The 22,255-nt window shown below is 39.4% G+C and overlaps 1 protein-coding gene across 3 annotated transcripts; it reads right to left on the bottom strand.

Moving 5' to 3' along the window:
* Nucleotides 1-1,323: 1,323 nt before the first annotated feature.
* On the bottom strand, nt 1,324-17,064 carry UPF3B (UPF3B regulator of nonsense mediated mRNA decay). 3 transcript variants are annotated; one of them, XM_060138322.1, is made up of 12 exons: nt 16,825-17,064; nt 16,060-16,166; nt 15,779-15,885; nt 11,426-11,524; nt 10,022-10,132; nt 8,950-8,993; nt 8,300-8,482; nt 7,857-7,895; nt 5,844-6,004; nt 5,215-5,509; nt 2,220-2,325; nt 1,324-1,448 (listed from the first exon to the last, which is right to left on the bottom strand). In XM_060138322.1, the coding sequence occupies exons 1-12, from the start codon at nt 16,999-17,001 to the stop codon at nt 1,435-1,437; spliced, it is 1,443 nt and encodes a 480-aa protein (XP_059994305.1). In that variant the 5' UTR covers nt 17,002-17,064; the 3' UTR covers nt 1,324-1,434. The 3 variants fall into 3 exon arrangements, with proteins under 3 accessions (XP_059994305.1, XP_059994304.1, XP_059994306.1); XM_060138321.1 differs by having other exon boundaries at nt 1,324-2,325; XM_060138323.1 differs by lacking the exon at nt 7,857-7,895 and having other exon boundaries at nt 1,324-2,325.
* Between the last annotated feature and the right edge of the window lie 5,191 nt (nt 17,065-22,255).

The following is a 22,255-nucleotide window of genomic DNA, read 5'->3' as shown; positions in this document are numbered from 1 at the left end:
CACTAGTGGTTATCACTTCCCCTGGGTATTCATCCTTTCTCAGTTCTTTCCTTTTGGCTTCTAAACATGCTTTAGTATTTCTCATATTAAAAAAAATCCTTCCCCAATACCCTTTATCATCACCATTTTTTCACTGCCAAACTTCTCTGAAAAGTTGTCTATGCTGTTTCCATTCTCAGCCCAGTCTGGCTTTCATTCCTTATCATTCCAGGTCATCAATGATTTGTAAGTCACTGAATCTCATGGCCTTTTTTTAAAAAATATATTTTTTGGCTGTGCCACATGGCAGGTGGGATCTTAGTTCACAGACCAGGGATCGAACCCCCACCCCCTGCAGTGGAAGTGTGGAGTCTTAACCACTGGACCGCCAGGGAAGTCCCCCCATGGCCTTTTTTCAGGCATCACACTTGACCTTCCAGCAGCATCCAACCCTGATGGCCACTCCCCTTCTTCATTCTTATCCTTGGGTTAGTAATATAATACCAGTCTTCTGGTTTTTCACCTGCTCTCTGGCTACTCCTTTTCTGTCTTTACACATTTCCTTACCTGTACAGTATCCTTAGAGTTCTTTAAGGCTGGGCCTTAGGCCTGTTTCTGTTCTTTCTCTACTCTCTCCCCCTAAGTGATTAAATCCAGGCCCATGGCTTCAATGATCACCTAAAAATAGATGAATTCCAAACCTGTATCTCTAGCCCAAATCTTTTCTCTGAGCTCCAAGACCTGTATATCCAACTGCCCCCATCTCCATTTCCCACCTGCCACTCACCCTCACTGTAACATGGTTTCTGCCTCACCAGTTCACACGTGCCTCAATACTGCCAAATCCAGTGAACAGTGCACATTTCTTATCTTTCTTAATCTCTCTGTGGCATGGGACACTGCCAGCCATTCTCCTCCTTGAAAATACCCCTTCCATTATGCCAGTACTCTCTCCCAGTTGAGGACCATTCTCTTTCAATCACCTTTGATGGCTCTTCCTCTTTACCTGCCTCTTGGGCTACTGGTTTCTAAAAGCTGAGTAAACATAAAGCAGTGACTTATAAAGTAAAGGCAAACTGATGTCACATTAGAGAAGATGGCAGGATGGAAATGAAGCAGCAGCTCAAGGATGTTGTCCAGACATTTTGGTTCTTATGGAACAAGACTGGTGAACAATGATTTGGTCTTCTAGGTGAGCAAAATATAGGCATAGTGCTAGTGAAGGTAGTAACAAATATCATTCATCCACTTTCAAAATTCCCAAAAGGTTAATTAAGTATCAAAAGCTTAATTTCTCAAAACTAACAGCTATTTTGTAAAGTTAATAAACACTTAGCTTCGTACTTGAGTGATGTTGATGTTTATTGATATCGACGCAAAACAAACTAAGATTAAAAGTTGCTATTTAACAGGAACAAATATTGGTGCAGTTTCCTTCCTGGAGACGGTAGGCACTCAGCTCCAGACCTAAGATAAAACAAAGACTGGATTGTCAAGCACCAACTAAGGGTTAAGCTTTAGTAATATAAAAATTGCTAAAGGCAAAAGGAGATGTTAAAAAAGTTTTTTTTATGCTAAGCTCACGTAAGCAAACAAAAAACTAAAACTAATCCTAAAACTTTAGGACATAGGATATAGACAAGACATGACTATTTAAATTTTTGCAGAAGCGAAAATCTGTTATATCCTTCACTGTACTTGTATTACAATTACATGCTTGTTGCTTCTACACTACACAAAGTCAACAGTTATCAACAACAATGACTATAACTAGATCTGAACAAGACTTCAAAGTGACTCTGCTCCACTGAAATTAAGAAAATTCAATCCAGGATTAACAAAACCTTTTGATTTTAGAGCCAGTTCCCGTATCTTCTTCTCGTGTCATACCTAATTAAGTCCTCTCTTGACGTCTCCTGCCTGCAAACTGCAATGTATGTCCTCTCCCTCAGCTTTGTCTGACACTTTAAAATTAATTTGTATGAACTGCATAAAAAATGAAATTGTACTTCCAATCTGAACCTGCAATCGGGCTCCTGCTTTGACGCAAAACATACTCCTCTGCAGTGTACCCCACCAGCACAGCGACCCCCTTTCTCTCTCTCTATTCCTTTGCCCTGAAGGCACTTCTGGATTGCTTAATTCGTGCTCTTTGGCTGCCTAGACAGTCAGGACACCTAAGGCCATTTGGACCTATCACTCCTCGCTTCCTTCTTTTCTATGGCTAATACCACTTTCCTGCTTTTTTTCTATGGTTGAATCTCCAGACTTGGTGCTGTCATCATGGGGACAGAGTCGATTTCGGCTTCGAGCTCCTGGTTGGTAAAGCTGCATTGCTGGGCGATCCTAAAGTAAAATGAAATGTTAATGTTACAACATTGCTACTAAGCATTTACAGGGAATTTTCAGAGTCATAAGTTATATATTGACATATACCAAAAAGAACCCACACAAGACCAAAATGTGAGGGCACAGTACGTGACAGTAAGTGCCGATGGTTAATTTGCTTCAAACTGCCCGCTTCCTTTCCCCTATCTACAAAGAAAAACAACCGTTTCACTTTTTAAGCAACAGTTAAAAATACGTATTATTTTATATGCCTAGAGTAAATTTTTGATAAGTCTACTGCCTAATTTTCTTAACCATCTCAAGATGAACTGAATCAGCTTGAATAGTTTTTCCTTAGAAACCATGGCCACTGGCTCTCTTCCCCATCAGTAAATTCACTTTAAAATGCACCACCACCTGAGAACATTTTAGGAGTAAAAACAAAAATAATAAAGAATGCAAAGTCTTAAATGAAGACCTCCCTGAAGTTATGAGCTCAGACCCTTGTAACTTAGCACAAATATGACTGTCTCTTAATTCAGGTTTAACAAGGTAATAGCCTAGTTTGAGACTCTCTAGGTGGCACTTTAGATCTCAGGTTCCTAAATAATCCTCAATAAAGTCACCAGGTACCCCTCAGTTCAAGTAATGTGTTTGGTTATGACAGTATGACCCTGGAAAACTTAAATGTATAGGCCTTTTTTCAAATTCAATAAAACAAGACATGAGCCTTCCTTGCCCTTTCTCTCTGACATATGAAAGTTAGGCTTAAAGCATTATTCCCAAGTGAATAATTCCAGCAAAATATTTCACTATTTTAACAAGATGAAACGTTAAAACAAATGAGACTGCTGCGTAGCATTTAAAGAAACAGATGATGGGGCTCCTACTGTGCAAAGATGGGACAATTTAAACATCCATCAACAAGGACAATAACTGATAGTAACAAGTTGGAGTACACCAAATATTTCTAAATCCACAAGTTCTTAAAGACTAAACGGAACAAAACTCATGGATAGCCCCTACAAGTTGCTGGGACACCAACTCATTACTCTGAATACTGTAAATAAAAGGAAAGGATCAAATGCTTTTCTTGCCTTTCCTCCACCTTATGAAATAACGCATCTAAACAAAATTATCAGGAGAAAGGCTGATAAAAATTTTTATAATATATGGATCAGGCTTATAATACCTGAACTAATTGATCAGTTGTTTTTCCAACTTTTTATCTTAAAAAATTTTTAATCTATAGAAATGTTGCCAAACTTGTACAACAAATACCTCATACCTTTCTCCTAGATTCACGATGGTTAACATTTTGTCACATGTACCTTTTCCGACTCTAGTGTGTGCAGGCATACACGTATATAGACACATTATATTTTTGCAGAACCATTTGAGAGTAAGTGCAGACATCATGACCCTTCATTGCTAAATATTTCAGCCTGTGTATCTTAAGAGCAAGGACATCCTATCACATAACCATAATACGATTACTATTGATCAATCTTAACGTCCCAATAAAAGGATACCCAGACATTGTATGCTTCCTGATATGATACAGTAGGAACTGCACAACACCACCTATCAAGTATTCTTGCCAACAATTGAGTCTGAATATATTCAGGCCTCTAGATGAGGGGCCACCTGTTTTTGTGAATAAAGTTTGATTGGCACACAGCCAGGCTTATTCTTTTACATGTTGTCTATGCCTACTTTCCTACAAAGCTTACCGGTTGTGACAGAGACCACATGGCCCACAAAGCCTGAAATATTTACCATCTGGCCCTTGACAGAAAAAATTTGCTGACACTGCTCTAGATATGACTACTGGTTTTCAAGGAAACACAGAAGGTAGAGGAACATGTTAAATGATACCACAGGGATGTAATTAGCCAATCTGGACTGTTAGAAGCTCTACAGGGCAAACTGGATTCTGCAACAAATAAATGGTAGGAAAGCAAGAGGAGGAGGAATTGTCTAGATTAAGAGACACTTAAGGGAACATTTCAAGCAAATACAGTTTGTGAACCTTGTTTAGAGCCTATAAAAAAGATGTTAATGAGACAATTGGGAAAATCTGAACACTGAGTAGGTAGGATGCTAAGGAGTTATTGTCAGTTTTGTTTTTTTTTTCTGGTGTGAAAATGATATTAGGGTTATTTTATTAAGAAAAAGAGTCTTGGGCTTCCCTGGTGGTGCAGTGGTTGAGAGTCCGCCTGCCGATGCAGGGGACACAGGTTCGTGCCCCAGTTCGGGAAGATCCCACATGCCGCGGAGTGGCTGGGCCTGTGAGCCATGGCCGCTGGGCCTGCACGTCCGGAGCCTGCACTCCGCAACAGGAGAGGCCACAACAGTGAGAGGCCCATGTACCAGAAAAAAAAAACAAAAAAAAAAAGAAAAAGAAAAAAAGCCTTTGGGACTTCCCTGGCAGTCCAGTGGTTAAAACTCTGCATTTCCACTGCAGGGGGTATGGGTTCGATCTCTGGCTGGGGAACTAAGATCCCGCATGCCACCTCGGGGCATGGCCAAAAAAAATGTCTTTACTCTTAATATTGACGTATTTAAAGAAGAAATTATCTGTCTAGGATTTGCTTGAAAATAATCCAGTAGGAGTAAGATAGGCTAGAGTAGAAAGAAGATTGGCCATGAGGTGATAATTGCTGAAGCTGGGTGATGGGTACATCACATTATTCCTCTGTTCTCTCTACTTTTGTGTGTGTTTGAAATACATACACAAACTTATTAACAATAAGTTAACAAAAGGACCCCACCAAGACTGAAAAAAAGGTGCAGATAGTTAAAGTTCCCCTAAAATTCTATAATGAACGAGCTAGCCCTTTCCTTTATACTTGCAGGAAAAGAAAAAGAAATCCTCATGAAAATAAGTTTAACGAAAAGCAGCACCTTGTTTCTTATGCGATCTCTCTTAACCACTTCTTCTTTCTTTTCAGTTTTTTCTGAGCTGCCTACTGGTTCTGTACTTTCAGGCTTCTTTCCTTTATCCCGAAGGGCTTCTTTCTCTTTTTTCATTTCTTCTTCCTTTCTTTTAAAAGCCTTCTCTTTCTCGTAGCGCTCCTTCTGCCTGCGGCGCTCTTCCTCCTGCCGCTTCAGCCTCTCTCTTTCGCGCAGGGCGCGCTCTTGGTCTCGTTCATAATCCCGCTCCCTCTCCCTGTATTCTCTGCCACTCTCATCTTCAGGTCTGCATGAGAAACAAATCTGAGTATGCACCCTCAAAGTTCTTCTAATCACAAATGCAGGAACATTCTGATCCTGACTTGGCCACTACAATGAGGTTGAACTTTTGGAGCAGCATTTAAAAAAAACTACTAGTATTTTGAAAAACAATAAAAAAAAACCCCAAAGTCATTCACCCAGATTAAGATACTAAAATATTTGAAACCTGTCCTCCTCATCCCCCTACACCTCGTAAAACCAAGTATCTTGATTCAGGTACAAGTCCAGAAAGTAGCAGTAAAACTAGCACCTAGAAACATACCAAAAACAAATGTACCAAAGAGCCCTCAACTACCGACCTCTTAGGCTTTTCATCTTTAAATTCACCATCAGAACGTTTGGGCAATGGACAACTCTGCCCACTGGCTCTTTCATCACTCAGATTCTCTTTGTCCAATTTCTTGACCTTTTCTCTTTTGTCCACTTCTTTTTCATCGCCTTTTTCTGGCTTCTTGAGCAGCTTTAAAGAGAACAAATTTAAGTTTATTTTGAAGGGTGGGACATTGTCTTCTGATTCTACCAAAGAAAATAATATACTAAATATTTTCAATTTAGGCTATAGAAGGCCCCCGTCTCTGCAGGTACTCATAAACTTTCAGGTGAACAACTAGTGCATGAGAGCAGTAATTTGCTAAAAGGACGCTATTAATGTGAAAGTGTTATCCACTCAAATGAAGTGGTTTAATCACTTTGTGGCAATAGGATCAAGACTCCTTTGGCTTAAATGGGTCAACCTTTAAGTAGACCAACGTACACTTTCAAGTATGCCTTCTGTAGCCCAGCATGTTGGCATAACTTGATAGGAAAATATGGTATGAATTTAAAATGCTAAGCAGATCATTACTGCTGGACTATTTTTACGTAGTAATTATAATGACAAATACCTAGGTCACCAAAGGAGAGATCCATTGCAGGAATAATTTTGCCTTGAGTCTGAGAGTAGTTACATACTTATGATGGTACAATCATATTATCATTAGAGATGAAAAGCAAAAATTATTTGGCATTTGATTTAAAAATCCAAATACCTCATACAATGGAACTGTGAAGTTCCATCTGTACTGAATAGGAATTCTGCTCAATGTCATATATATGACAGAATGCAATTCTAAACTAAAAGTGGTTTATAAAGTCCAAATTGCTAACAAAAATTTCTTTCTCATGCCACTGCTATAAATCTCTCTAGAATACCCCCAAGTGTTGGATATTCAGAGAGATTTTTAGTCAAAATAGAAGAATTTCAAGTCTCAGAGTGAAGGCATCATAGAAAGTTTCATCTCAGGGTGAAGGCATCATACAAGCCACCAAGCAAGAGGCAAAGCACCACAAGACTTAAGCATGAAGTGTTTCAGCACACAGACAGCCACTGCAAATGGTGAGTCCAAACTGGACACTAAGAAGGCACCAGTGTAAAGTGAGGATACCATGTGCAGGTTTCACTGGAAGTGTTCTTATTTCTCTAATGAACATCTTTGTTAGAAGCCAAGATGTTCATTACTCTAATAAGAACATTAACGGATATCTCTAGCATGGCTGGCTCTACCTTCTGCCTTGCTGACAGAAATAGCAAGTCAAGTCACTTGTGGCATGGCGGACAGAGAAATCGCTAGAAGGAATTAAGATGGGAACCTCCCCACCCTGCCGCCAAGCCCCTTATCACCAATAATGAGTCCTGGAGAGCCTAGGGGAACCCTAGCCACGTGAACGGCTGAATTTTGAGGAGGTAAAAGGAGACCCTGCCATCACCTCGGTGAGATTTTCTCTGACTTTCTCTGAAGTACTATGTACAAGTACTTCCCCAGGAAGTTCGCTGAAGTAAGGGCTGCCAAGCCATGCCCTCAGAAGGGAAGTAGCAAGGCTGGGATCTTTCTATAGGTTTTCCTCTTCCTACATGCAATATATTAATCAGAATCTGCTGCTCACAGATTCCCAGGTAGATGCAAGAAGGTAACGTGGGGAATCCTGTGAGAGGGGAAAGGACATAATGCAGGGGGTATATCCCTAGTACTCCCACAAGGCAGCCAGTTATGAGAGGCATATAAAAAGAAGAGAAGGGAAAGAGCTCTTTAGGCATGGTTGTCCTCTAGCTGTATATTGTTGAAGCTCCTGGGTACACAGCAGAGCATCAGCAAGTCATCTGAGCTTCCTTCTAAGGTAGGAATTTAAAATGGCTCAGCTTTTAAGAAGACTTAGGTCAGTCTGAAGGGGTTTTCTACAGGTAACACTACCACCACCACCAAAAGGACTTATTAACTAAGACCTGTGTGTGTGACATGATACTAGGTGCTCTGTATCATGTACTTGGTCCTTACATTTTTCTGATTCACAGCTTGTAACAGAAACCTGTGTACCTGAGGACAGTGGAAAACAAACAGATGAGGCAACTTCATGTATCAAAAATGAAGGAAAAGCTGAATAAAACCCGTAATTCATGCCAGCCAGCCCTAAGCCCTTATTTATGAAGAATTGAGAAAATAATAATCCAAAATTGAACATTTTCAATGATTAAAAATAACACAGATCTGCACTGAATACCATGTAAACTACTTAATCTTTTAAATTATCTTAAATTAAAAGAATAATACTATTACTATTATAGGAAAGGCTTCTGTTGATTCACTCCCCCCCCCAAAAAAGACAAAAACAAAACCAAAAAAACTGTTTACACCAACACAAGATGCATGCATATTTGAAGAAGTAGATACAGTACATGCAAATTTCAGCAACATGCAGTCAGTTTAAGTTATTTTCATACCTTAATCTTTGGTTCATCCTTTAATTTGTCCCTTTCTGGAACTCTGTCTATCTTCTTTAGCTTTTCTATATCTTTCCTTTTTCGTTTCTCTTCTTCTTTCCACTTCCTCCTCTCTTCTTCTCTTTGTCTTTTTCTTTCTATTTCTCGCCTCCTTCTTTCTTCTCTCTTTTCTTCTCTCATCCTCTAGAAAGAAACATCAACACAAACCTTCAAACAAGATAACTGCCACCAAAAACTTAGTCTTGAAGGTACGGTGGGCACCCACTTAACTATATCATCTTTCCTTCCCATTTTCTATCTCCTTAACCCCCTCACCACCCCATTCAAAATATGAGAGAGAATAAAGATCAGGGCCTGCTAATATCAGAGTCTCCCAATGCTGCCTTACTACATTATCCAGAGGCTTTCAGGAAATCAAGAGAGTGTCTCTGGAGCAAGCTAAGGACTCCCTGGTTTTGCAGAGTGAATCTTTGGTCCAACAACCAGAGTGAAGAAGAAGGCCAGAGAGTGAGGCCAATGAGCCAACTCTTTAAAGAATAATGGTAGAAGAAGCAGCTATCTCTCCTATAGGATCCCAATGCTCTTATATTCACAGAATGCAAACCAATGAAATAGAAGTATTGAGAGAACTATAAAAACAAAAGGTTTACCTGCTTGTTTTTCAGGAAGCTCAAAAGTGGGGTTGTCTTTTTAGCTACATAAATGTAAACAGATTATTAATAATACTTAATCAACCCCTAGAAAGGATTCTGTTTTCTGACATTCCCTGCCAACCACCCAAGGTGGGAAAACTACACCCCTTAAACAGTAAGTTCACAACTATATTATTGGAAAGAAGTTTTACAGTATTCTATTTCGATTCTGAAGGTTTAAAATAATTTTTTAAAAGTTAAGAAATTCAAATTAAAACAATAAAACAATTATTAAAAAGAGCAATTCCCGGTCAGTGAGAATAAAGTGCAAAGGACATTCTCTTGTTTTACAGATGGGAGTATAAATTTGCTCAACCAGGAAGAAACTGGGGTAAGGGGCTAAAAATATCTAATACTTTTGACCCCATAATTCCACTTCTGGGAATTTATTCCTTGGAAAGTATCGGAGATGGGCTTATATTATGCATCCATTAATAAAAACCAAGTTTTAGAAGAATATTTAACTCATTCTTCAATATTCTGAACAATGCTATCTAACCTTGTAGCTAGCTTTTTGCAAAGCATACTTCCTTCCTAGGATAAATTCCTAGGAGTGGAAATCCTGGGTCAGAGGCTGTGCTTATGTTTAGAGCTGATATAGTAGTGACAACTTACTACTAAAACCAATATCCAAGCTAGAATTTCTCAAGTGGTTTTCAATTTTGCAGTAACTAACTTCATTTTTTGACATTTTCAGGTCAAAATTTTTTTAGGAATATGAGCTTATTACTAGAAAACACCAATTGATCTTCAAAGGCTTACCAACATCTTAAGGTCCTATATGAGTCTTCAAACTTTTTATACTTCTGTTACATTTGTGTGGCACTAAATAAGTCAGAATTTTTCCCATCTTATCAATGCATTCTCATAATCCTGTGAGGCAGGTATTATCTGCACTTTATAGTAGAACAGAGTCTTAAAGAAGTTAGTGCCTTTCCCATGGTCAAACAGCTAGCAAGTGACAGAAGTGGGAGTCTGACAGGTCTTCTGATGAAAAAGCTGTTGCCCTTAATTCCTTTTGCCCACTTACCTATTAATTCTCTATTTTTTGCTTCTATTTCCTCTAGCAGTGTCTCTGGAGTAGATGTCATTTTCTCATTATCTGCAGCATAACTTTCCAAAAATTTTCTATATTCTGGATCTAAATAATTGTTTAAGTAAATAGAAAACATAGCAGACTTTAAACAAAATAGGAAATATTATCTATGGGAGAACTGCAAGCCATAGTTATGGGACCTTCAGAGACTATCATTTATAGCATGTAAGCAGTTTCTGCATCAGTACACCTCACTTTAATTAAACTCAGCATATGAAAATCAGGTGTTCTAAACAGATAAATGAGGGCAGATGTCCTAGATGTGGCACTAGAGGTGATAGTAACTTCTGGAATTCTTTCCTAGATGCCTCCGACATCAGAAAGGGTAACACATCTGAGTCATTATGTTGTATCTGGAGCATGCACTGTGGAGCATGTCACTTGATCTAGTCTTCACGGTCTGAATCTATGATATAATCAATAAGCAGCTGTGTGTTGAGTCTTTTCTGTGTTTTCCTTATAAAATACCCATTATAGTAATAAATAATGGAAACCAAACTAGTTGATTCTAAAATGCCCATCTGATATAAAATATTGCAGCTAAGTCCTTAGCCAACACAACCACATTACAGAGATCTCAAAATCTGGATCCAGTTTACCGTAAATGGCAATTATTTCAGTTTTTTAGTTCTAGTATTTCAGTTCAATGGAATTACTATGTGTGCAGTTAACTGCATATTCAAAGCCTAGAAAACAGGACTGGCCACTACAGATACTTTATATTAAGTTACTCAAGTATAGAAAATTTTCCATCACAGCTCTCAATGATAACACTTCCTCTTTATAAAAATGGAAACCAAAAGTCAAATAAATAATCATAAAAATGGTAAGAGGCCTCAAGGAGTTGTAATTTGAAACATCTGATTTTTTCCCATTGTCTTCTAATATACCTAAGGTGATTTACTACTCAACAGTCAAAATATATTGCTTAATGGTGAAGGGATGAAAAGCCATTAGCCAAAGAGAGTGAAAACTAGAGGAAACCCACCTCCATTCTAACAAGCAAAGCTTTCATCAGTGAATTACATTTCTCATGAACTTTATTTCCTATGTTTCCTTAATTTAAAAGATTGGAGTCCACTTAATTCCCACAAAGGTAATATTTTTAAAAAACCCATGGCCCTACTATATATACAACACAGGGAACTCTACTCAATATTCTGTAATATGGGAAAAGAACCTGAAAAAGAATAAATATATGTATATGTATAACAGAATCACTTTGCTGTACACCTGAAACTAACACAACATTGTAAATCAACTATATTCCAATATAAAATAAAAATTAAATTAAAAAAACCATGGCATTAGCATTACATAACTAGAGCTATACTGTACCATCATCGATAGTCCCAACTTTAGTATCTCTTTTCTTAGTCTTCTTTTTTGCAGCTTTTTGAAAAGGTGCAAATTCTACTATGGCAGGATATTCCTGACCTGTTTAGAAAAAATAGCATACTTGTTGTAAGAAAGAAAAGGTCAAAAGTGGATACAAGAGACTCAACCCACCACTCTCTAGGCTTCCTTTGATGACAGTGGTCTGAATAGGTCTCCCAACAGGCATAAATCACATTGGCACAACTAAAATCAACATGTTGCCAAAGGAGCTCCCAGTTCATACTGATAACTTAGTGAAAAGATATGGGAGGGAATTAAAATACTCACTTAAATTCAACTTCTAAGTGTGATATTGTGATATGTGGGGGAAAAAAATCTACAAACTAATTTTCATTTAAAAAATACATCAGAGGGAATTCCCTGGCAGTCCAGTGGTTAGTACTCGGCACTTTCATTGCAGGGGCCTAGGTTCAATCCCTAGTGGGGGAACTAAGATCCTGCAAGCCATGCAGCATGGCCAAAACAAACAAACAAACAAACAAAAAAACCAGATCACAATACTGATTATACAGGGGTATAAATATGTCAAAAGTCACCAAATGCACACATAAAATGGATGCATTTTAATATGTAAATTATACCTTAATAAAATTGATTTTTATAAGTGCAAAAATATACATCAGAAATCTCTAGAACAGGTAAAGCTACAGAGATAGAAAGTAGGTTAGTGCTTGTCTAGAGATAAGGAGTAACAGCTAATGGGTACGAGGTTTCTCTTTAGAGAAATGTGTTCTAACATTAGATTGTGGCGACAGCTGCACAACTCTGTGAGTATACTAAAAACACTGAACAGTACACTTTAAAAGGGTGAATTTTATGGCATATGCATTATATCTCAGTAAAGCTGTTATTAAAAAATACACCAGGAGACACCAAAAGCACAGGCAACAAAAGTGAAAAATAGATAAACTGTGCTACATCAAAATTAGGAACTTATGGGGCTTCCCTGGTGGCACAGTGGTTGGGAATCCGCCTGCCAATGCAGGGGACACGGGTTCGAGCCCCGGTCCGGGAATATCCCACATGCCGTGGAGCAACTAAGCCTGTGTACCACAACTCCTGAGCCTGTGCTCTAGAGCCCGCGAGCCACAACTACTGAAGCCCGTGCGCCTAGAGCCCATGCTCCGCAACAAGAGAAGCCACCACAATGAGAAGCCCGCGCACCACAATGAAGAGCAGCTCCACTTGCCACAACTAGAGAAAGCCTGTGCCCAGCAACGAAGACTCAACGCAGCCAAAAATAAAAATAAATAAAATAAATAAATTAAAAAAAAATTAAGAACTTCTGTGCATCTAGGGACATAATCAACAGAGAGAAAAGGAAGCCTATAGAATTGGAGAAAATATTTGCAAATCATATATCTGATAAGGGGTCAATATACAGAATACGTAAAGAACTCCTACAACTCAACAAAAAAAAACCCCAAATAATCTGATTAAAAAATGTTCAAAGGACTCGAATAGACATTTCTCCAGAGATGGTATACAAATGGCCAATAAGCAAATGAAAAGATGCTATGTGCTCAAGCATATGAAAAGATTAAACTATTACCTCACTAATCATTAGGGAAATGCCAATCAAAACCACAATGAAATACCATCTTATACCTGTCAGAATGATTACTATTAAAGGGGAAAAAAACCCCAGAAAATAGCAAATGTTGGCAAGGACATGGAGAAATTAGAACCTTCATGCATTGCTGGTGGGAATATAAAATGGTGCAGCCACTATGGAAAACGGTATGGTGGTTCCTCAAAAAAATTAAAAATAGAATTACCATATGACCCCGCAATTCCACTTTTGGGTATGTATTCAAAAGAAGTGAAAGCAGAGACTTGAACAGATGCTTGTACATTCATAGCAGCATTATTCACAATAGCCAAATGTCCCTCAACAGATGAATGGATAAAGAAAATGAAGTATATACATACAATGGAAAAGGAGATTCTGACACATGCTACAACATGGATTAACCTTGAGGACATTATGCTAAGTGAAATAAGCTAGTCACTAGAAGTCAAATACTATGATTCCACTTATATGAGGTACCTAGAATGGTCAACTTCATAGACAGAAGGGTGGTTCATGGAGGTAGAATGTAGTTGCAAGAGGCTGGGAGAGGGAGAAATGGGGAGTTGTTTAACAGGTAGAGTTTCAACCTTACAAGAAGAAGTTCTAGAGATTGGTTGTAGAACAACGTGAATGTACTCAACACTACTGAACTGCACATTTAAAAATGGTTAAGATGGTAAATTTTATTTGTGCATTTTACCACAATTTTTAATAATGCAAAAAACCAAAAAAAGTAACGAGGTAATGATACATACTATGACATGGATGAACCTTGAAAACATACTAAGTAAAAGAGGCAGTCACAAAAGGCCACATATTGTATGATTCAGTTCATATGAAATGTCCAGAATAAGGAAATCCATAGTTAGATCAGTGGTTGCCAGGGTCTAGCGGGAGAGGAGAATGGGAGATGACTGCTAATGAATACAGGATTCTTTTTGAAGTGATGTATACATTCTGGAATTACATAGTGGTAATGGTTACAAAACTTGTGAATATACTAAAAACCATTGAATTTTATGGTATGTGAGTTATATCTCAATTAAAAAAAAAACCCAAGTGACTACTGGAAAAATACACCAGATCCCTGCTATAGAATAATGTCATACAAGGTATAAAATTCCATCCTGGGCTTCCCTGGTGGCGCAGTGGTTGGGAGTCCGCCTGCCAATGCAGGGGACGCGGGTTCGTGCCCCGGTCTGGGAGGATCCCACATGCCAGGGAGCGGCTGGGCCCGTGAGCCATGGCCGCTGGGCCTGCGCGTCCGGAGCCTGTGCTCCGCAACGGGAGAGGCCATAGCAGTGAGAGGCCCGCGTACCGCAAAAAAAAAAATTCCATCCTTAGATCTTTGGCATGTAAACATAAGCCAGGATAAATTACTAGAATTGACCATTAGGCATCACAAAGCAGTCACACAGGAAACAAGGTTTTAGAAATCCTAGTGAATGCAGAATCATATTACCTTAATAACTGATACATTTGAGAAGGAACAGATAAACCAGACTGAAACAAAAGGAAATTGTGGAAGACAGGCTGAAAAAAACAGAAGTGAGGCCAAACTATGGAAGATGCTGACTACCAGACTAAGGAATTTGGACTTTTGTTCACAACTGCTATCTTAAGTCACTATTTTCAAAAAGATTAATTTCATGGCAATATAAGACTATTAAATTATACAGAAAGTGGAAAAAAATGGAAAATCCTATAAGGTTAGAGACTGGTTGTCTAAGCATTTGGTGATGAGGATATAAAGTGTGAAAGTATTACTAAGTCTAGATGAACAAGATATTAAAAAGCAGTAAATTGACAAAATCCATCACTTGTTTAAATGTAAGGGATAAAAAAGAGAGGAAAAAAGTTAAACACAACTCAGATTTCCAGGAAATCACTGCTATCTACTGGAATAAACTTGGAGTGGAGAAGTAGCCGGTTTGAGGGGATTAATAAAAGCTGGACAAACACAGTAGCAATCCTTCAACTTTTACTGGCATATTTCCTGACAAAGATTTCCTTTTTACCAACTTTGAACTAATACTGAAAAAACATAACCTAACAAAAAGACACATCATTCACCTATGATTGCAAAGTCAAAAGAAAAGTGGCAAATGGAAGTGTGGACATTCTCTGACTAAATGTTGCAAGCAGCAGATAATAAAATGAGAGTTAAGGCAGAAGTTTTTCTTCCCTATAAACTCCTGGATACAAAGTGGGAAATCATCAAGTTCAATGTTTTAATTATATACAACTTAGAATGTTAAACAGTACTCCAGCTGGCAACTATTGACATAAAGAATCTGACTTAAATAAGTGTTAGTCCTTGAAGCAAGATGAGAAGTAAATATTTAAAATTTGTCATACAAGTTTAAAGAGTTATTTATCAGTATCACTGTTGAAACTAGTAAATACTCAAAACAACAGATCATCTAATACCGGGCAAAAGAATAGTCACAGGAGGAGAAAACTGTGGCAATTTCATTCAGTTGATCAAACTACAGAAATAATAGGTTAATACAAATACCTGAGGACTGTAAAAAGTCATATTATCTATTTATAAGGCTGTCATAAGCTTATCAAATGTGTAAAACTCTTTAAATGTTGCTCATCTTATCACCCAGGATTTTAGAAACGCCATGAAGGCATCGAGAAAACACTGTGATACACACATTGTCTTAAACATACAAATGACAAAGAAACCACCCCCCTCAGTTAAAAGGACTTACCTTTATTGTCGAGGAACACATAACCATCGAAACGATCCCTGAACAAAATAATGTCCTCCTGGTTTTTAAAGTTGATGTATGCTCTGGCATACATATGAGGATACAGGCTGCAGGGAGGAAAGCAATTATGTCAATGTGCTTGCAGGTGTCTGACTGAACTACAAGTATGCATATGTTAAAAAGATAGGCTCAAAAATCAAATGGAAAACATTAGTAGGATTAAAAAGAATGGAAGAAACCTTTTTCATTTACCCCCTCCCTCTTTTATTTATTTATCTTACCTAGTATCATTAGAAAAAAACTCAAAATAATCATGCTCAGGCATAGGCTGAAGATGTTCCTGAAGCTGCTCCTTGGTCAAAGTGGGCGGTAATCTCCGTATTACCACCTTAAGAAATGAATAAGGAAAATAAAATTAGTACAAAGCAATTTTCTGTCAAACCTGAATCACTGTCCCTGAAGAAAGTTGGCCTTTAAAAGATGAGATCACTTATAAAAACCCAAGAGAATGTTCAGAAAGCTCAGAATGATTAGTCAAACATAATAGTAACGTAGTTAAAAAAAACCACCAACTCTCAAAAACGAGAACTGCCTGGAGCAAGGAAAATCTCAGGTTCTGTTAACCTGAAGCCCCACAGTTTACTAGGTCTTCGCCTCATTTTCTATCACCCATTTTCAGCAGTGGTAAGAAATTAGTAAACCAACCCTGGTCTTTTGTGGGTGCCATGAATTCTTGATTTATTAATATTTCCCTACCACATCCAACACATCCTAAAATAAAATCCTTACTCAATCAGCATAAAGAATTCAAAATTCTAAGGAATACCACAAATTCCCTCATTGCTCCCCAAATAAGGATGCACCCGATCTGGCCCCCAGACCATAATATCCCCCACCCACCCACTCCCTCAACTAGCCTCTATTAATTTTCCTATCACAAACTACTCCCACCCTTGATGGCCTCTTCACTATTGCCCCTTCCCAACCATCCTCCACGGGTGGCGGAACGGTCCCGCCCTCTCCTGGGCCGACAGCCGGCCAGTCACCTTGCTCAACGCCTCTTTCTTCTCCTTGTTCCGATCCTGCTTATCTTCCGCTTTGATGCTGTCCCCCGAAGGCCCACAGACGCTGCCTGTGGCCCCCGGGGGAGTCAAGAGGGTTACTCGCTTCTCCTTAGGCCTATGCTCCTTCTCCTCCTTCATGGCCACGGTTTCGCTCCTCATCGCGGTGGCCCGGCCTAAACGCCACTACGCCGGCACCTAACGACTCCCGGCCCACTCCGAACAGAACTCCGCCCCCAACGGACGCCCCGCCTTCTAAGCGGAATCCTGCTTTCTTTTGGGCCCCGCCAGGATCTCGCGAGACTTCAGGACGCCTGGTCTTAGCTTCCCGCCCGCGGAATCCCCGCACCGCCCAATCCCCTTGCGACCCAGACTCCCTCGGGGCACGTCATTAGCAGCTCCGCCATCTTGGCTGGGACGAGTATTTCACGGACTACAAATCCCGGCATGCAAAGCACTTACTCGGGCTTCCCTGGTGACGCAGTGGTTAAGAATCCACCTGCCAATACAGGGGACACGGGATCGAGCCCTGGTCTGGGAAGATCCCACATGCCACTGAGTAACTAAGCCCGTGTGCCACAACTACTGAGCCTGCGCTCTAGAGCCCACGAGCCAAAACTACTGAGCCCACGCGCCACAACTATTGAAGCCCGCGCACCTAGAGCCCGTGCTCCGCAACAGGAGAGGCCACCGCAATGAAAAGCCCGCGTATCGCAAGAAAGAGCAGCCCCCGCTCGCTGCTTCTGGCCGGGAGGTCTGGAGTCGTAGGTGTTTCAGGGTTCCTATTTGTAAGTAAATGGAATCCTTAATCTTGAAAGTGTAGTGTTTTTCAGATCTAAAGATACTTTCTGCGGGCTTTGTTTTCCTCAGATAAACCCGATGTTATCCAAAGTTTACCTCACTAGGGGAACGACTTGTATTTTCTATCATTGGTTGTGAAGTGTCCTTTCAGAGTCTTTAGAGGTTTTTTTCCTTATATTGATTAGGATTCAGACACTTAATAAACACGCACAGAACACTGACATTAAAGGATCATTATAACCAAAATGTATGAGATTTGTTTTCATCACCGTTTTTAAAAGTAAAAGGAACCTATCATGGTACTGATGCCCCGCAGGGAGGAGAAAATAAAATAAAACCCAACTTGCTTTAGATGGGATTGCCCTCCTTCCCGCTTTTAAAAAGGCTAATTATGCATTATTTGTAATAGCCCCAAACTGGAAACAACCCAAATATCTGTCAACCGGCTAATGCATAAACAAAATGTGGCACATCCATAGATCTAAATACTACTCAGCAATAAAAATGAAGCGATACGTCCATCCACATGAGTGAATCTCAAAACGATTATGCTGAGTGAAAGAGTCAGGACACAAAGAGAATACATGCTGTATGATCTCATTGATATGAAATTCCAGAAAAGGTAAAACCATAGTGAGAGAAAGCAGATCAATGATTGCCAGGGGGCGTCGGGGGTGGGGAGAAGGGATTGACTGCAGAAGGGCTCCAGGGAACTTTTTGGAATTATAAAAAATGCTCTTTATCATGATTGTGGTGGTGGTTGCATGACTGCAGACATTTGTGTAAACTCATTGAATTGTACACTTAAAATTGGCAAATATTATTTTATGTAAATTATATTTTATTGAAATTCAGCCCCTCAGATTAAAAGAAATGCAAAACTTGAAAAATATTGCTCAGCAAAAGCCCCAGGGGGCTCCTCAGGAGAATGGAATGGAATCTGTCTCCTTCTCCAAACCCAAGAAAAATCTTTTTCCGTGGAGGAGCTGGTTAGTAGTGATCTTGAAGAGACAGCTGGCAGTGGAAGTCTTTACAAGAGGAAGAAATCTTTCTCCAAAAAGGAACCAATTAGTGACCCTAAAGAGGCAGGAAACAAGTGTCCCCAAGAAAAAGAGGAAATTCTCTTGTAAATGTCAAGTATTCTGATTTGGGTTTTTTTAATGTTTTATTATACTTTGTTAAAAAGGAAAAATTGTACATTTTAGAATGTTTTTATGAGTAAATTTAATGTACTGAAAATGTAAAAAAAAGAAAAGAAAAAGAGGAAATTCTCTTCCAAGGAGGAGCCACTCAGCAGTGGACCTGAAGAGGCTGCTGCCAGCAAGAGCAGCAGCTTCAAGAAAAAGAAAAAGCTCCAAAAGCTGTCCCAGGGTGATTAGAATTGACATTTCCCTGGTGAGGCATAACTTGCAGAGATATTTCCCAACCCAAGCCTATATCTCAATAAAAAGAAAAATATTGCTCTAAATGATAGAGTGTTTGTATTTCATCAAATTTAAGATACCATCGAATCTAAAACCATTATTTTATATACAAAGAAAGAAAAAATGCTGCCAATTGAACTATGACACACTATCAATTTTAAGATGTATCTTGATTTCAGAGGTGTTAAAATGTGAAAAAAAGTGTTAGTATCAATTGAGCATAGTATATCTCTATTATGTGCAATTAAGGAAAAAGGAGGTGAAATGGGAGAGAAGGGCAAATGATAAGCCAGAGAGAGACACAGACATCCCCAGCAGGCAGGAACCAAGTTAAGGATGCAATAGAAACCCAAGGCAGAAAGCTGGCTCAGGGCCAAGGACCCATTTTTGCTGACGTCTGGAATATATTATCCAGACTCCGTTCTTAAACTGTCTCACTTCTGTTGCCAAGCATATGCTTGTGTTCCTAATTCCTGTTGCCAAGGCTATTTCCCTGTATTTGGGATCTGTTACTCACTCTTGCCTCCAGCACCTGCCCACTCGTACAAGCCTAGCTTAAGTATCTATCTGCCTCTGAACTCCTACTTAGCTTTGCATTTACATCTTGATGTATGCCTGTTTTGGAGTGCTTGCTAGCTTTAAACAACTGCTGTATTTCAGTCGTCAGAGTTGGGTGTTCCAGGGCTCAGTCCTTAGACCCCTTTTCTATCTACGCTCAACTCCTCTGTTAGTCTCATCTGTTCTTCTGGATTTTCTCTCTTCGCTGACTACTCCAAAATTTATATCACCAGTCCATACATCTCCTCTGAATTCCAGACATATATCCAACTGCCTAATTTGACATCTCCACTTAGATGTCTAACACATTCAGATTCTCTGAACATGTCCAAAACTGAACACCTGATCACTCCCCACAACGCCTGTATTAGTTTCCTATTACTGCTGCAACAAATTACCACAAATTTTGGGGGTTAAAATAACACAAATTTATTATCTTACAGTTCTGTAGGTTAAAAGTCCAACAGAGGTCTCACTGGCCTAAAACTGAGGTGATGGCAGGACTGAGTTGCTCCCTGGAGGCTCTAGGAGAGACTCTAGTTCCTTGTCTTTTCCAGATTCTTGAGGTTGCTCATATTCCTCAGCTTGTGGCCCTTCCCTCCATCTTCAAAGCCAATAATATAGCATCTCTCGGGACTTCCCTGGTGGTCAAGTGGCTAAGACTCCGTGCTCCTAATGTAGGGGGCCTGGGTTCGATCCCTGGTCGGGGAATTAGATCCCACATGCAGCAACTAAAGATCCTGCATGCTGCAACTAAGACCCATCATAGCCAAATAAATAAATAAAAATAGCATCTCTCTCGGACCATCTTCATCTATGTCTCTTTCACTCTCTCTTCTGCTTCCCCCTTCCACTTTTAAGGACCCCTGTGACTACGTTGTGCCCACCTGGATAATCCAGGATACTCTCCTTATGTTAAAGTCAGCTGATTAGCAACCTTAATTCCCATTGCCATATAATGTAACATAGTCACAGGTTCTGGGGATTAGGGTGTAGACAATTTAAGGGGGCATTATTTTGCCTACCACACACTGTAAAGTTTCTTTTTTTTTTTTTAAGGGAATTTCATTTTCATTTATTTATTTATTTATTTTTGGCTGCGTTGGGTCTTAGTTGCTGCGCGCGGGCTTTCTTTAGTTGCAGCAAGTGGAGGCTACTCTTCCTTGCGGTGCGCGGGCTTCTCATTGCATTGGCTTCTCTTGTTGCAGAGCACGGGCTTTAGGTGCGTGGGCTTCAGTAGTTGTGGCACGTGGGCTCAGTAGTTGTGGCGCACGGGCTTAGTTGCTCTGCAGCATGTGGGATCGCCCTGGACCAGGGCTCAAACCCATGTCCGCTGCGTTGGGAGGCAGATTCTTTTTTTTTTTTTAACTGCTTCTGAAGCATTTGTTTGCAAATGCAGGTTATATATATATATTTCTCAACATCTTTATTGGAGTACAATTTTTTTTTACATCTTTATTGGAGTATAATTGCTTTACAATGGTGTGTTAGTTTCTGCTTTATAACAAAGTGAACCAGTTATACATATACATATGTTCCCATATCTCTTCCCTCTTGCATCTCCCTCCCTCCCACCCTCCCTATCCCACCCCTCCAGGCGGTCACAAAGAACCAAGCTGATCTCCCTGTGCTATGCAGCTGCTTCCCACTAGCTATCTACCTTACGTTTGGTAGTGTATATATGTCCCTGCCTCTCTCTCGCTTTGTCACAGCTTACCCTTCCCCCTCCCCATATCCTCAAGTCCATTCTCTAGTAGGTCTGTGTCTTTATTCCTGTCTTACCCCTAGGTTCTTCATGACATTATTTTTTCTTAAATTCCATATATATGTGTTAGCATACGGTATTTGTCTTTCTCTTTCTGACTTACTTCACTCTGTATGACAGACTCTAGGTCTATCCATCTCATTACAAATAGCTCAATTTCGTTTCTTTTTATGGCTGAGTAATATTCCATTGTATATATGTGCCACATCTTCTTTATCCATTCATCCGATGATGGGCGCTTAGGTTGTTTCCATCTCCGGGCTATTGTAAATAGAGCTGCAATGAACATTTTGGTACATGACTCTTTTTGAATTATGGTCTTCTCGGGGTATATGCCCAGTAGTGGGATTGCTGGGTCATATGGTAGTTCTATTTGTAGTTTTTTAAGGAACCTCCATACTGTTCTCCATAGTGGCTGTACCAATTCACATTCCCACCAGCAGAGCAAGAGTGTTCCCTTTTCTGCACACCCTCTCTAGCATTTATTGTTTCTAGATTTTTTTGATGATGGCCATTCTGACTGTTGTGAGATGATGTGAGATGATATCTCATTGTAGTTTTGATTTGCATTTTCACAATCCAAGAACATGGTATATCTCTCCATCTATTTGTATCATTTTTAATTTCTTTCATCAGTGTCTTATAATTTTCTGTATACAGGTCTTTTGTCTCCTTAGGTAGGTTTATTCCTAGATATTTTATTCTTTTTGTTGCAATGGTAAATGGGAGTGTTTTCTTGGTTTCACTTTCAGATTTTTCATCATTAGTGTATAGGAATGCCAGAGATTTCTGTGCATTAATTTTGTATCCTGATACTTTACCAAGTTCATTGATTAGCTCTAGTAGTTTTCTGGTAGCATCTTTAGGA

The sequence above is a fragment of the Lagenorhynchus albirostris genome, chromosome X (genome assembly GCF_949774975.1).
Source record: "Lagenorhynchus albirostris chromosome X, mLagAlb1.1, whole genome shotgun sequence".
NCBI classification, from domain to species: Eukaryota; Metazoa; Chordata; class Mammalia; order Artiodactyla; family Delphinidae; genus Lagenorhynchus; species Lagenorhynchus albirostris.
This window is presented reverse-complemented; position numbering and strand designations above follow the sequence as displayed.

Coding starts and splice junctions, on each gene's coding strand:
- UPF3B (XM_060138321.1), bottom strand. CDS start 17,001: ATGAGGAGCGAAACCGTGGCCATGAAGGAGGAGAAGGAGCATAGGCCT. Junction 11,525..15,778: donor TGTGTTCCTCGACAATAAAG/GTAAGTCCTTTT, acceptor TTTTCTAAACAG/GTCAGGAATATCCTGCCATA. Junction 5,510..5,843: donor AAAGATGAAAAGCCTAAGAG/GTCGGTAGTTGA, acceptor TTTCTCATGCAG/ACCTGAAGATGAGAGTGGCA.